This window comes from Argiope bruennichi, chromosome 7 (assembly GCF_947563725.1).
Source record: "Argiope bruennichi chromosome 7, qqArgBrue1.1, whole genome shotgun sequence".
Classification (NCBI taxonomy): domain Eukaryota; kingdom Metazoa; phylum Arthropoda; class Arachnida; order Araneae; family Araneidae; genus Argiope; species Argiope bruennichi.
The window spans coordinates 84793792-84807174 of NC_079157.1; the positions used below are offsets into that span (position 1 = coordinate 84793792).

Genomic DNA, 13383 nt, shown 5'->3' on the forward strand with positions numbered 1-13383 from the left:
CATATTACGTTATGACTGAAGGCCTTTATAATATTATGAGTGAATTATATGACTATCAAAATTTGAAGTTTTAAAATATTTTGATAAAGAAGCTATTAAAGTAGGAATTGCATGAAATATTTAAATATAAAAATTTTAACGAACATTAAGATTGGCGAACCGGCTGGTCGACAAATTCTTGAGATATTACATAAATTAAGATATTTTTTAGTTCCCATAAGGTTTAAATGCTCAATAACTCTGTTTTCGTTAATCATGTTATTAAAAAAATTTACATTTATTGACGAACACGAACACACTGATATTCACCGTGACTCTGATTAGATGTTATAAAATCTGAATAGATAAACATAAACGAGTAAACAGCTGTGCGCCGGTTTCTATGGCAACAGAGCTGGAAAGGGAAAAGGAGTTTCTAACACAGAACATCTGCTTTACACAATTTTATAGAATAACTTTTCCCCTTTTTCGTTTCATTTTTTTAAAAAAAATTACTTATTTAATAAGAACACCTGCTTTACCCAATTTTTTAGAATAGTTTTTTCCCCCTCTTCGCTTGCTTTAAAAAAACATCTATACTTATATATAAAGTTCAATGTGTGTGTGTGTGTGTTGGCGCTCCACAGAAAAGACCATTTGACCTACAGCTACCAAATTTGGTACATGTATCTTAGAGGTCGGGAATGTGCACCTAGGGTTCCTTTTTTGAATTTTTAATTAGAATTTTAATTATTAATTAAAAGCTAACTTTCTCGACAAAAAATTATTCATTTTCCCTACCACCAAATGAGTAAGAGTTCAGTTTTTTTTTCCCAACAGTAATGAGGCTAGGCTTAAGATTTTTCGGCTGATTATTTCAAAGGATTCTGTTTATTTTCGTAATGTTTGATGCATTTAAAATTAAACATTGTTAATTAATCGATGTTTCAGATTAATTCTGAAATACTTTTGAATTAAAATAAAACATAATAAAGGAAATAAAAATTTCTAATCTGCATAACGTTACCCCAACTGGCTTAGAAAAACTCACGCATTTGCGTTACCGTAACTAGCGTTGTAAATTCACGCATGCGCATTGTGTTCTGATTGTTGACATGACAACCAATATCAACGGACGATTTAAATTATTTTTAGATTAGTTGCATGCTTTTGTAATTAAAGTGTATTTATGTTAGTTATATATTTTTTGTGTATGCTTATAGTTTTAAGACCATCGTCTTTTAAGTAGTTTTTTTTAACCTGTTTTCAACGGATTATTTTAAACGATTCGTTTTATTTATTTTTTTTAGTGTTTGATGCATTTAAAATTAAACATTGTTAATGAATCAATCTGGTCATGATGAATCTGAGAAAATTTTGTTGACAAATTTTTGAAATATTACATAAATTAAGAAAGATATTCTTTAGTGCCCATAAAGTTTAAACACTCAGTGACTGTTTTCAATAATCATATTACAAAAAAAATATTTTGTTTCAGTAAAAAATATTATTATATTAAATGCAGATAAATCCTTTCCACTTTAATTTAAAGTATGAATTCTATGGGAGCCAACAGAAAATGAGAGAGATACATATTACGTTATGACTGAAGGCGTTTATAATATTATAAGTGAATTATATGTCTATCAAAATTTGAAGTTTTAAAATATTTTGATAAAGAAGCTATTAAAGTAGGAACTGCATAAAATATTTAATTATGAAAATTTTAACGAACATTAAGATTGGCGAACCGGCTGGTCGCCAAAGGCGGCTAGTACTTATAATAAAGCTCAATGTGTGTGTGTGTGTGTGTGTGTGTTGGCGCTCTACAGGCCAGGTCATTTGACATAAAGCTACCAAATTTGGTACATGTATACCTTAGAGGTCGGGAATGTGCACCTGGGGTCCCTTTTTTTGAAATTTTAATTAGAATTTTAATTATTAATTAAAAACTAACTCTCCTGCCAAAAAAATCTTCCATTTTCCCCACCGCCAACTTTCCCGCCAAAATAATCTCTCATTTTCCCCAACGCCAAATGATTTAGGCTTTAGTTCTTTTTTTTCTCCCAACAGTAATGAGGCTAGGGTTAAGATTTTTCGGCGGATTATTTCAAACGATTCTGTTTATTTTCTTAATGTTTTATGCATTTAAAATTAAACACTGTTAATTAATCCATGTTTCAGATTCATTCTGAAGTACTTTTGAATTAAAATAACACAGAATAAAGGAAATTAAAAATGTCTAATCTGCATAGCGTTACCCCAACTGGCGTAGAAAAATTCACGCATTTGCGTTACTGTAAAAGGCGAAGAAAATTCACGCATGCGCACTGTGTTCTGATTGTTGGCATGGCAACCATTATCAACGGACGATTTAAATTACTTTTAGGTTAGTTGTATGCTTTTGTAAGTAAATTGTATTTATGTTAGTTATATATTTTTTGTATATGCTTATAGTTTTAAGTACATCGTTTTTTAAGTAGTTTTTTTAAACCTGTTTTCGACCGATTATTTTAAACGATTCATTTTATTTTCTTAGTGTTTGATGCATTTAAAATGAAACATTGTTAATGAATCAATCTATTCATGATGAATCTGAGAAAATTTTGTTGACAAATTCTTGAGATATTACATAAATTAAGAAAGATATTCTTTAGTGCCCATAAAGTTTAAACGCTCAGTGACTCTATTATCAGTAATCATATTATTAAAAAAAATGCTTTGTTTCAGTAAAAAAATATTATATTAATTGCAGATTAATCCTTTACACTTTAATTTAAAGCATAAATTCTACGAGGGGTAACAGAAAATGAGAGAGATACATATCACGTTATGACTGAAGGCCTTTATAATATTATGAGTGAATTATATGACTATCAAAATTTGAAGTTTTAAAATATTTTGCTGAAGAATCTATTAAAGTTGGAATTGCATAAAATATTTAATTATTAAAATTTTAACGTACATTAAGATTGGCGAACCGGCTGGTCGCCAAAGGCGGCTAGTATTATATAAGTACGCGAGAGCAGAGTTGGAAGATTGAAGGAGAACAGTAAAGAAGGTGCTAGTTTAAGCAAATGATAACAAAAAATTATTGAAGGAGAACAGTGAAGAAGGAGCTAGACTGTCTAAGTACATGGGTTCAGAGGTGGAGGCTAGAAAAAGGACAGTAAAGAAGGTGCTAGACTGTTTAAGTAAACGATAGCAAAAAATGTTGGAAAGAGAACGGCAAACAAGGAATGACATTGTTTAAGTACATGAGAGGAATTAAGGAGAGAAAGAGAGCGGTAAAGAAAGAGTTAGATTGTCTAAATATGCGAAAGCAACGAAGACAGAACACACTTACTAGTCGATTCGAATAATGTTTTCATTTGCCTCTTCATATTTCTACTAACACCATATCATAAATTTCTTCTTTTTTTGTGAAATCTTCAATAGTTTTATTTAGTTACATTTTCAATAGTTACATAGTTACATTTTTAATAGTTTTCAGCTACAGGTAAAATTTAGAGCTAATCGATATTTTAAGAATTTCGAAAACTGCCAATTTTCTGACGATTAAAGTTTCTTTCTTACAGTTGAAAGAAGTTCCCGTTATAGACTCAATTGAGTATATGTCGAACCGTTTTTGTTTTGTTTTTCAGTTCCTCGACAGTTCAATTTTCATGTAGAAAATGGAATATATTTGCATTCGAGGTTTAATTGAATGCAACCGTTCCTGAATTTTCATTTTCTGCTTCTTTATTACAGTAATATCATACGAAAAGTTTCTTCTTTTTGAAATGTTCAACACAATTCTGACCGCTATTAGTTGTAGCTAAAATCTAAAGATGATGGATACCGGAGGGCTTTTGACTTAATACACTTTCTCTACATTTAAATTTTTTCATTGCAAATAGAAGAAATTTTGAATGTGGGCTCAATAAAATGTGTTAAACTATTATTTCTACAATCAAGTATCAGTTAATTGGGATGGAGGAAAATAGATTATTGAGATTGTACTCACTCTTGATCATCTCCTTACTGCGCTGCTATTAAGTATTTCTATCTTTTTTTTTCTCATCTCTTTGTAAACTCTTGAAAAATTATTATAAATTACTTTGCAACTCCAGAAACAGCTTTTAAAATTCGCAAAAACGATTAAAATAAAATACCTACAAATTGTCATTTCAAAGGCAGATGTTTAAAAATAATCTTATAACATTTACTTACCTCTACAAGCTGAATCCCGTGGATCAAATTTCTTATCATAAGGACACTTGCAGATGGCCTTGATACCATCGAAATAGCAAAGACCTCCAGACTCGGCGCATTTCCTGAATTTCCCCCAAAGACACTCTGTGATTATTTCACACTTGTCTCCTTCTATTCCAGATTTGCATTTACAGAATTTTTTTTCTTCCCGCTCAATACATTTGCCTCCAATCCCACATTCATCATCGCTGTCACAGGTTTCTGTGAAAATATTTCAGAAAATTTAGAGTTCAAGGAGTCGGAATTTGTTTGAACATTTAGTTAAACAAAGAAAAATAAGCAAAAGAAACTGCTTTTCTATAAGAATAGCACTCAAAAACTCATTTCCCCCCTCTTTTTTCGACGCCATTTTCAAGGAATTAAAATTTTATGACGCTTTTTTTATCTGAAAAATTCATACGCCAACGCCAAATTGCCAACGGATTCTAACATCCCCCACATTCAATTCAACAAAACAGAGGTGAGAGGAAAGATGAAAGGAGGAGATGTTTACATTTAACAATGAATCGAATTCCAGAAAGGCGCCCATTCTTCCGCGTCTCAACCTTTAATGTGATAGAATCGTCAAAAAGCGGTTATTTCAGGGTACTGAAACGAACGGTATCCCAAAACTGTACCAGAGTAACTAGACATTTGTCCATACTCCCTAAAACATGTACTTGCGTATCATTAATCATTTGCCATTGGAGAACAAAAACAACGAAAGAGTCGAATCTTCACCGGGGTTTTTTTCCCATGTTCTGGCCGTTAGTAGCTGGTATGTGGTTATTGCAGAAGAACCAAAAAATTGATAGTGTGTGTTTTTTTCCAACATTTTTCTCTCACTAGTTTAAAAACCAAATTTAATAAAGAACTTCAATTCTACTAATAATATCACATGCAAAATTTAATTTGATTGGGTTATCATCGTTATAGCGATGACACAAACGCGCATATGAAAGCAGATATTAACAGATTTAATCTGAAATTAGCAACATATCTATATTTTATATGGTAAATTTAAATACCAAATATTATACATTCATCTCTCTTCGTTATATTCAACCATTCGTTATATTCTTTATTATTAGTAAAAATGCGAAGAATTATCTAGTAATGAGTCAGCATATTTCAAAATATGCTATGCAATATTATTGAAATATAACTGCTCTTTTTCTATGTGGGAATAACAGTTTCTACTATATAATTTTGTAGGCTATTAGAAAATATTGCTTAAACTCTTCTTCATCAGTTACATTAACTTAATGGAAGCACAATCTTAATGGAATAATAAATGGAAACTTAATCATATACGTACCAACACATATTTGTTTAGTACCCACATTCATGACTGAAAACCCCTCGTCACAATCACATGTTTTATTTCCGTCATCATCAAAGGAACAATCGCCATTCATCCCACAATCGCATTCTAAAAAATAAAAATGAATTAAATCTGTTCATCTATCGTATAAAACAGAAAATGCATTCATCTGCCTATTAACAAGAGCTCATGAACGTTGAAAAATAATCCCGCGAATTTTGTACATGCTACTCAAAGGTATATATGTAGAGAAAATCTGTTAAAAGTTAATTTATTCTCAAACTATTTAATTAAGTTTAGTTTCGTTATATTAACGTCCCGTTTGAAAGCAACACTAGGGCTATTCAGGGACTCGTCATTTTAAACTGTGGTCAAATGACTGGAGAAACAGGGAAAATGCAAAAACTGCAATGCTGAAAGAGGAACATGCTATTATGACAAAGAGAACCAAGAAGCTGTTTGCGGATACGAGGACAAAAAAGCGCTTGATTCAGTACCTAACAACTGCCTAGGTTATTATTCCACTTAGTCTTTTTCATAGTCATTACTTTCTTTTTCAAATGTATTCATATGTTTTCCATAATTAATGACTAGCCGTATTTGACGATTTCTTATGCATAATATTAACATCAATCATTCTCTAAAAAATATATATTTTAACAATTTTATTGGATTCTCACGATTCCCAGCTTACCCAAAAAGGGGTGTCGAATCTAAAGAAGGAGGGGCGGATAGAGAAGCACTGCAATTTTAATTTAGTTATATTAACTTCTGGTTTTAAAGCAACACTAGGGCTATTTAGGGACGGACCTCGAAATTTTTAACCGCGATCAGAGAACGGAGATGGCACCTGAACTGGCAACATCCGTCTCCAACATTTCGCGCCACACCAATGGGAGGATATTTGGTATCGACGGATTTTAAGTGCACCAGATCCACTTACCCGACGGTTCTTAGGTGGAATCGGGTAGCGAAGCTGAAGCCCTCCGTTTGGACCAGCCCACAATGGCCCCTGTCTGTTTAATTAAGTAAAAAATTTAAGTCCTTTATTATCAATATTTCTCAATGTTTCAAAAAATAACTTTTGAAATACTTATCGCACGAATGAAATGATATTGATTGGAAAGCTATTTTTAATTCTTTGTCGATTTAATTTAAATTTGTAATGCCATATTAAAGAGTTCTCGTATTACCTTTTACCCTCTTCTTGCTCTTCTCTCATGTCATTGCAACATTGCAAGTATGGAGGAAAGGGAAAGCTATTTTCTTTTCTTTATAACTGTGAGAAAATGAGAAATACAACGTCCAGCATCATTCCCGGCCTATTGAGCTGGAGGGTGCATCTACAAACTCGGTAGCAATTTTCACCCACTCTACAGTATATTATTCATCGGCACAGATAAAAAAATATTCTAATTATCCAGTTCGCAAAAAAAATTTCTAAAAAGTGCCATCTTGCAATCCAAAGATCGAATTTCCAGCATACATTGCATGGCAATTGGCTTTTCTCCAGTACCCCGATTTTTGAAACATCCTGCATATACTGCTTTGAATTGTATAAAAACTACCAATGAAAGTAAAATAACTGAATAACTTTTTTTTTATTTTCAAAATCCTATACATAAGAACTTATTTCCAAACATTCGTCAAGTGAGGCGAGAAAACATGAGGGTTGGATTGGGACGAGGAAATAGGTGCTGTCACTTTTTAATCTAATCGAAAAAAATTATAAAAATATATCTAAAAGAAATTTGAAATTTGCAAATATTTCCAAAGATAGAAGTTTTTTAAAAATGAAATTATCGAAATTTTTTCAAAGACAGGCTATCAAATATAGAGTTCCTCAAGGCAAATGTAGAGGTAGTATCAAATGTAGTGTGTATGTAAAAGGTAGTATCAAATGTAGTGTGTATGTAAAAGGTAGTATCAAATGTAGTGTGTATGTAAAAGGTAGTATCAAATGTAGTGTGTATGTAAAAGGTAGTATCAAATGTAGTGTGTATGTAAAAGGTAGTATCAAATGTAGTGTGTATGTGAAAGGTAGTATCAAATGTAGTGTGTATGTGAAAGGTAGTATCAAATGTAGTGTGTATGTGAAAGGTAGTATCAAATGTAGTGTGTATGTGAAAGGTAGTATCAAATGTAGTGTGTATGTGAAAGGTAGTATCAAATGTAGTGTGTATGTGAAAGGTAGTATCAAATGTAGTGTGTATGTAAAAGGTAGTATCAAATGTAGTGTGTATGTAAAAGGTAGTATCAAATGTAGTGTGTATGTAAAAGGTAGTATCAAATGTAGTGTGTATGTAAAAGGTAGTATCAAATGTAGTGTGTATGTAAAAGGTAGTATCAAATGTAGTGTGTATGTAAAAGGTAGTATCAAATGTAGTGTGTATGTAAAAGGTAGTATCAAATGTAGTGTGTATGTAAAAGGTAGTATCAAATGTAGAGTATATGAAAAAAAGCATTTATATGTTGAAAAATGGGGATACCTTGAAGTATTTTACAACACACAAATATCTAGCTGATTGCAATAAAAAAGATACAATTGCTGTAAATCTCTAAAATAGTTCCGTACCACTTCTACCTGCTGACACGACGAGACTTAGAGTCGTTTTAATGAATGTTAAAACTGAGTGCTACAACCTTTTCGTCTTTGTAAAAAATTGAGTGATTAGACAATAAAAGTATTGAAGATTCTAAACAAATGCAAAAGTTATGACTGTATCTTTCTTAAGAACCAAAATCTGAGGGTTCTTCTAGAAAATTCCATTTGATATTACACTCTGTCAGGAGACAATATGAACCCATGGATTGCAAACAAGTTAATCTTTCCTTAGAATTCTGAGCGCCATACGCTTTCGTTAGTACTATAGCTGTTTGATTATTAATGATTTGCTATCTGCTTGTGTTTTTAATTTGTACAAAAGCGGTTCTTTAAATACATCTTGGTTGTTTTTCTGTTATCAGTAATTCTTGTATTCTGAAATATTTGTGGAGCGAAGAATCATTTTCCATAATCTAGCGTGTGAACTAGAATCATCGGAAAATTTCCCATAAGACTACCGGAAGCCATAATGAGAAAATTTGGAGATTTGTTCACAAAAACTAATGAAGGTTTTAATAGGGAAAATATGGTCTATAGATTTTGTTAGAAAACGTGAAAAAAAATATTTAGAAGATTGGTTGTGCTAAGATGAACTTTAACTTAAATGCTGATATCCAAAATATAATATCTAGAAATTGGTGAATCAAGATATCAAATTGTTTTTTCTTTGAATTTACATAAGAGCAGCAACATTTATTTTTAAATTTCATGAAAGTAATATAAGTTTCACTTCAAGTGCTGGTAAAAAAGGGAAACTGGGAAAGTTTTCTCTTAAATGAATAACATATCTTGTGCATTAATTATATCTTTTTTACCTCTACATCTCCCATATTGTACTCGAAAACCTCGGTTGCAGTTGCAGTTTTTCTCGCCATTTTCAAAAAAGCATATACCTTGTGGGCCACAGTCGCATTCTAAAAAAATGAAGGCTAAATAAATTTTTGAACGCAATAAATGCTAAATATCAAAATTTTTCAACAGAATGTCAGATATCTTTCCCAGTGAATAAATTGGCTTTAAAATTTATTTTTATTAATGGCATTTGAAATATATGTTTCTTGGTATGAAATTAATTTTGTATCCGAATTCAAAGAACAGTTTTAAATATTTGAATAAGGTCAATCTAAAAATTTTTTTAAAAGAAAGTAGAACTGTCGGCTAAAGTTAAGGAAACTATCGAAATTGAACTTATAATAAATTTTTAAACTTATTAAACCTGATATATCAGGATTTTTCATAAATTAGAAATTTTCTCAAAAATTACAAATGTTTCAGTTTTACTAAATTTATATCATTAGGTACATAATAAGCACTTATTTTTGGAAAAATGTAAAATTTATTTCATGTCCCCATTTAAATATATATACAATATTTGAGAAATATTAAACTGTTAGTAGAAAATAAAACTTTGATGAAACTTTCTTAAAAATATACAATATATCCTGAGAATGAACTTTATCATTTTTACCTATGCACTTCCCATCCTTTTCTTGATACCCGGCTATGCAGTGGCAGTTTTTCTCACCATATTCAAAATCGCAAATTCCATTTAGACCACAATCGCATTCTACAAAATAATTAATTAAATAAATGAATAAACAGCAATGAATTTTCAAAATCTGTTAAACTGAAATATAAGAATGTTTAGAATATAACACAAAAATCAGATATTCTTCTCCGTAATTAATAGTGCCTTCAATTTTGCAAAATTTTTTCATTGGTATTTTAAATATTAATTTTTTTTAATTTAAAAAATTCATATAATTCCACATTCTAATATGTAGAATATTGGAGTTAATTCAATATTCAACTAACACATCAACTCTATCAATACTGAAACTCCCCAAACACTCGTTCAGCCATACTACAGCAGTTGCCTAAAACTTTTGGATAACTTTTCTTTCCTTTCGTGAAATGTGATTAGTTGAATATCGAAAGCACGTGATTTGTACCTTAGGTACGTTAGCCTGAATGGATTTGTGAGACAGAGATGTTTTTCGGGGTTTCAATATTCTGAGGTATGTGAACTCGAATGATGTTAGGAATAACAGGATTGAAGAAGTTTGAGCAGAAAACAGAAAAATTAAGGCGACTCCTTTTATTAGGCCTAATACAATTTCCGAATTAACAGTACTATATTATTCCTCATAACTTTCTTGGCTGAAGACTTTTTTCCATAAATAATACATAAACGCATGTTTGTTCAAGAGCCAATTGTATTGTATCGGAAAATAAAAAGAGGAATGAATTTATAAATTTTTTAGACTCAAATATCAGAATATTTTGAGTATAACACGGAAATTAGATATTCTTTCCATTTATTAAAATGCTTTTTTTTTTCAAAATTTTTGCAACTGATATTTGAGACACCAGTATATTTTATTAAATATAAAATATATTGCTTATCCACATTCACAGGTTTCGAGTTTAGTTATATCACCATCCCGTTTTAAAGCAACACTAGGGCTATTTTGGGACAGACCTCGTAATTTTCAACCATGGTCAGATGATGAGAACGACACCTGAGATGGCACCCCCTCTCCAAACTTCCAAACCATATCAGCGAAAGGATATTTGGCTACGACGGATTTAGCGTGCACCAGACCCACGTACACGACGGTTCTTCGGTGGAATCGGGTCTCGAACTTAAAACCTTCCAGTTCCGATGCCGAAATTCAACCTCCAGGCTACCGTGGCCCTTCACAGGTCTCGAATGTCTAAATTTAGTCAATGTTCGGCTAATGTATTTGACTTTTAACAGGAATAATAATAATAACAGGAATGATAAATCTCATATTATGATGCTTCACACATCTTGTGAATTGACTTTGTCATTTTACCTTCACAGTTCCCGTTGTCCCGTTGTTTATATCCTTCTTCGCAGACGCATTTTCTCTCACCATATTCGACGAAGCAAACTCCTTTAGGACCACAATTGCATTCTACAAAAAAGTTAAAAACAGTACTGAGTTTTTAAATATAATTTTAAGTGAATTAAAGCCGAAATCAAGACAGCATTTTCTGTGAGTAAAAGCATTTACATTTTTACATTGTTTTGTGATTTAAAAATTTTTTAATAAAACTTTGAATTGAAATCTATATATTGTTAACACGTTAGAATATCAATAAAAAGAGGAGGAAGCTATTTTTGACAGCTCACAGTTTTTTTTTACATTCAAAAGTTATTTTGCATATATCTTGATTAAAGATTAATTTATCCATTTTTCCGTGCATATATGCCATTTGTATACGGTGACGGTTATTCGCAAGAGCATTGTTTCTGTCCATTTTCAAAGCTGCAAATTTCTCTATGATAGCAGCTACATTCTTCATAAAATAAAGACAATTCCAAATTTTTCTAATCCATATTACATAATTAAGATTTTTTCCGAGTAAATAAAAATGATTCATATTTCTAAAATATTGTTAATTCTATTTCAATTACTCATTTGCCTAAAATAAATATAAAATTTTCTTCATATCCAGATTCAAAGATGCCTTTACAAATATTTAAATAGTGTTCATATCTAGGAATTCTTGTTCATACACTGGTGTGCAAAACTCAAATAATAATGTAAATTTTACGCTTGTAGCCATGAAATGGCAGAAAAGGGGTTATTGCGATCAGTACAATTAATGCGCAATTCAGTAGAAAGATGATGTGAATACAAATGTCAGGAATAAAACATCATAGGCGACGTGAGTTTTCGCAAGACGCGGACAGTCGGCTCTCTCAACTCAAGACTACAAGGAAAGAAAGAAAGGTGGAGCAATTAAAGACATTCGCTGTAAGTGCAAGTGAGTTCTATCGTGAAATATGGTTAAAAGAAATCACCTGGACGTCTTCACACGTGGAAGAATGATCGGAAAGCTGGGGGAGGGGCACAGTTTGACCAGTGTAGTTGAAGAATTCGGAATCAACAAAAGTTTCATTTTGCACGGTAGGAAAGCCTTCAAAACCAAAGGTGCAGTTGTTAGAAAGGCTGGTGGTGGTGGTCCTAGGAAAAAACTGATACCGATATATCGTTCTGCAGGCGAAAAGATCCTGATAATCGGCAGGCGCCTATTCACCTCCCCCACCTATGGTGGCCTATTCACCTTCCGTCCTGAACGCTGCATCCCTTGAAAGTTGGCCATCGGTGACATGTTTAGAGTAGTGTAAAGAGCATAAAAACTGGATATCTCATCAATGGAGTCGTGTCCTCTTCACAGATGAGAGTTGTTTCAGTGCCACAAGTAATTCTCAACGCCAGTTGATTTAGAGAGTGTCAGGACACGGTTTCGTCCCAGTAACAGCATGGAAAGAGACCGCTACGGTGGTTCTGGAGTTGTCGTCGATGAGGCATTATGCTGAACGGGCGGACTGAGCTCCATGATTTTGACAGAGGCTCTGTAAACGGAGATCGCTATTGGAAGGAGGGGATCCTTCTCCATCTGCGTCTGTTCCGAGGTGCTATTGGATCAGACTTCGTTTTTGTGGATGGCAATGCACGGCCATACCGAAATGCTGATGTTTCAGCAGCTACTGGAAAGTGAAGATATCACTCGAATGGTTTGGGCAGCATTCTCTCCTGATTTGAATCTCATAGAACATGTGTGGGATATTTTGGGGAGACACCTTGCGGCAAGATTACATCTACCGGGGAACACCCAACAACTGAAACAGATGCTGAGTGAGGAATGGGCACTGTTACCTCAAAAACTGTTGGACAATCTGGTGCTGAGTATGGAGATACGGAGCGAAGCAACCATTGCAATAGTTCAAGTTATCATGTGAGAACATTATTACTTTTTAAATCATTATTTGTCTTAATTAATTTAAGTCATTAACCAGTTTAAACCGGCTTGAAATAATCACGAGACTTCTCTATCGGTCTCTCTCTCTCTCTCTCTCTCTATATATATATATATATATATATATATATATAAATTTTAACTTTTGTTTATAATTTTTTTAGCTGGCAAACAAAATTTTGGAGCTCGACCGAATTCGAGATGAATCAACAGCTATGATGTCATAGTTCTACATCAAACATTTAAAAACGCATCTGCTGTCAAAGAATCACAAGTAATAATAAAGCAATACTGGTAAAAGCATGTCAACATTTTAAAAATGCATCTGCTTTGAAAGAAGCATACATAATAATAATGCAATGCTGGTAAAAGCAAGTAAAAAAAAATACGCGATTAAAATATAATTATGAAAATTGCCATTTATGCTTTCTTCATTGCTTACACGATT

At 32.3% G+C, this 13383-nt stretch overlaps 1 protein-coding gene across 3 annotated transcripts in view; it reads right to left on the reverse strand.

Moving 5' to 3' along the window:
* The window catches only part of LOC129975758 (fibrillin-2-like), a 63706-nt gene that overhangs the window by 47488 nt on the left and 2835 nt on the right, over positions 1 to 13383 (reverse strand). The window contains exons 2-6 of one of the 3 annotated variants that reach the window (XM_056088955.1): positions 10982 to 11083; positions 9610 to 9708; positions 8957 to 9055; positions 5531 to 5644; positions 4192 to 4434 (exon numbers count right to left, since the gene is read on the reverse strand). In XM_056088955.1, coding sequence (XP_055944930.1) covers positions 4192 to 4434; positions 5531 to 5644; positions 8957 to 9055; positions 9610 to 9708; positions 10982 to 11083 — 657 coding nt within the window. The remainder of the gene's footprint in view (positions 1 to 4191; positions 4435 to 5530; positions 5645 to 8956; positions 9056 to 9609; positions 9709 to 10981; positions 11084 to 13383) is intronic. The other 2 variants (XM_056088956.1, XM_056088957.1) reach the window with 2 other exon arrangements.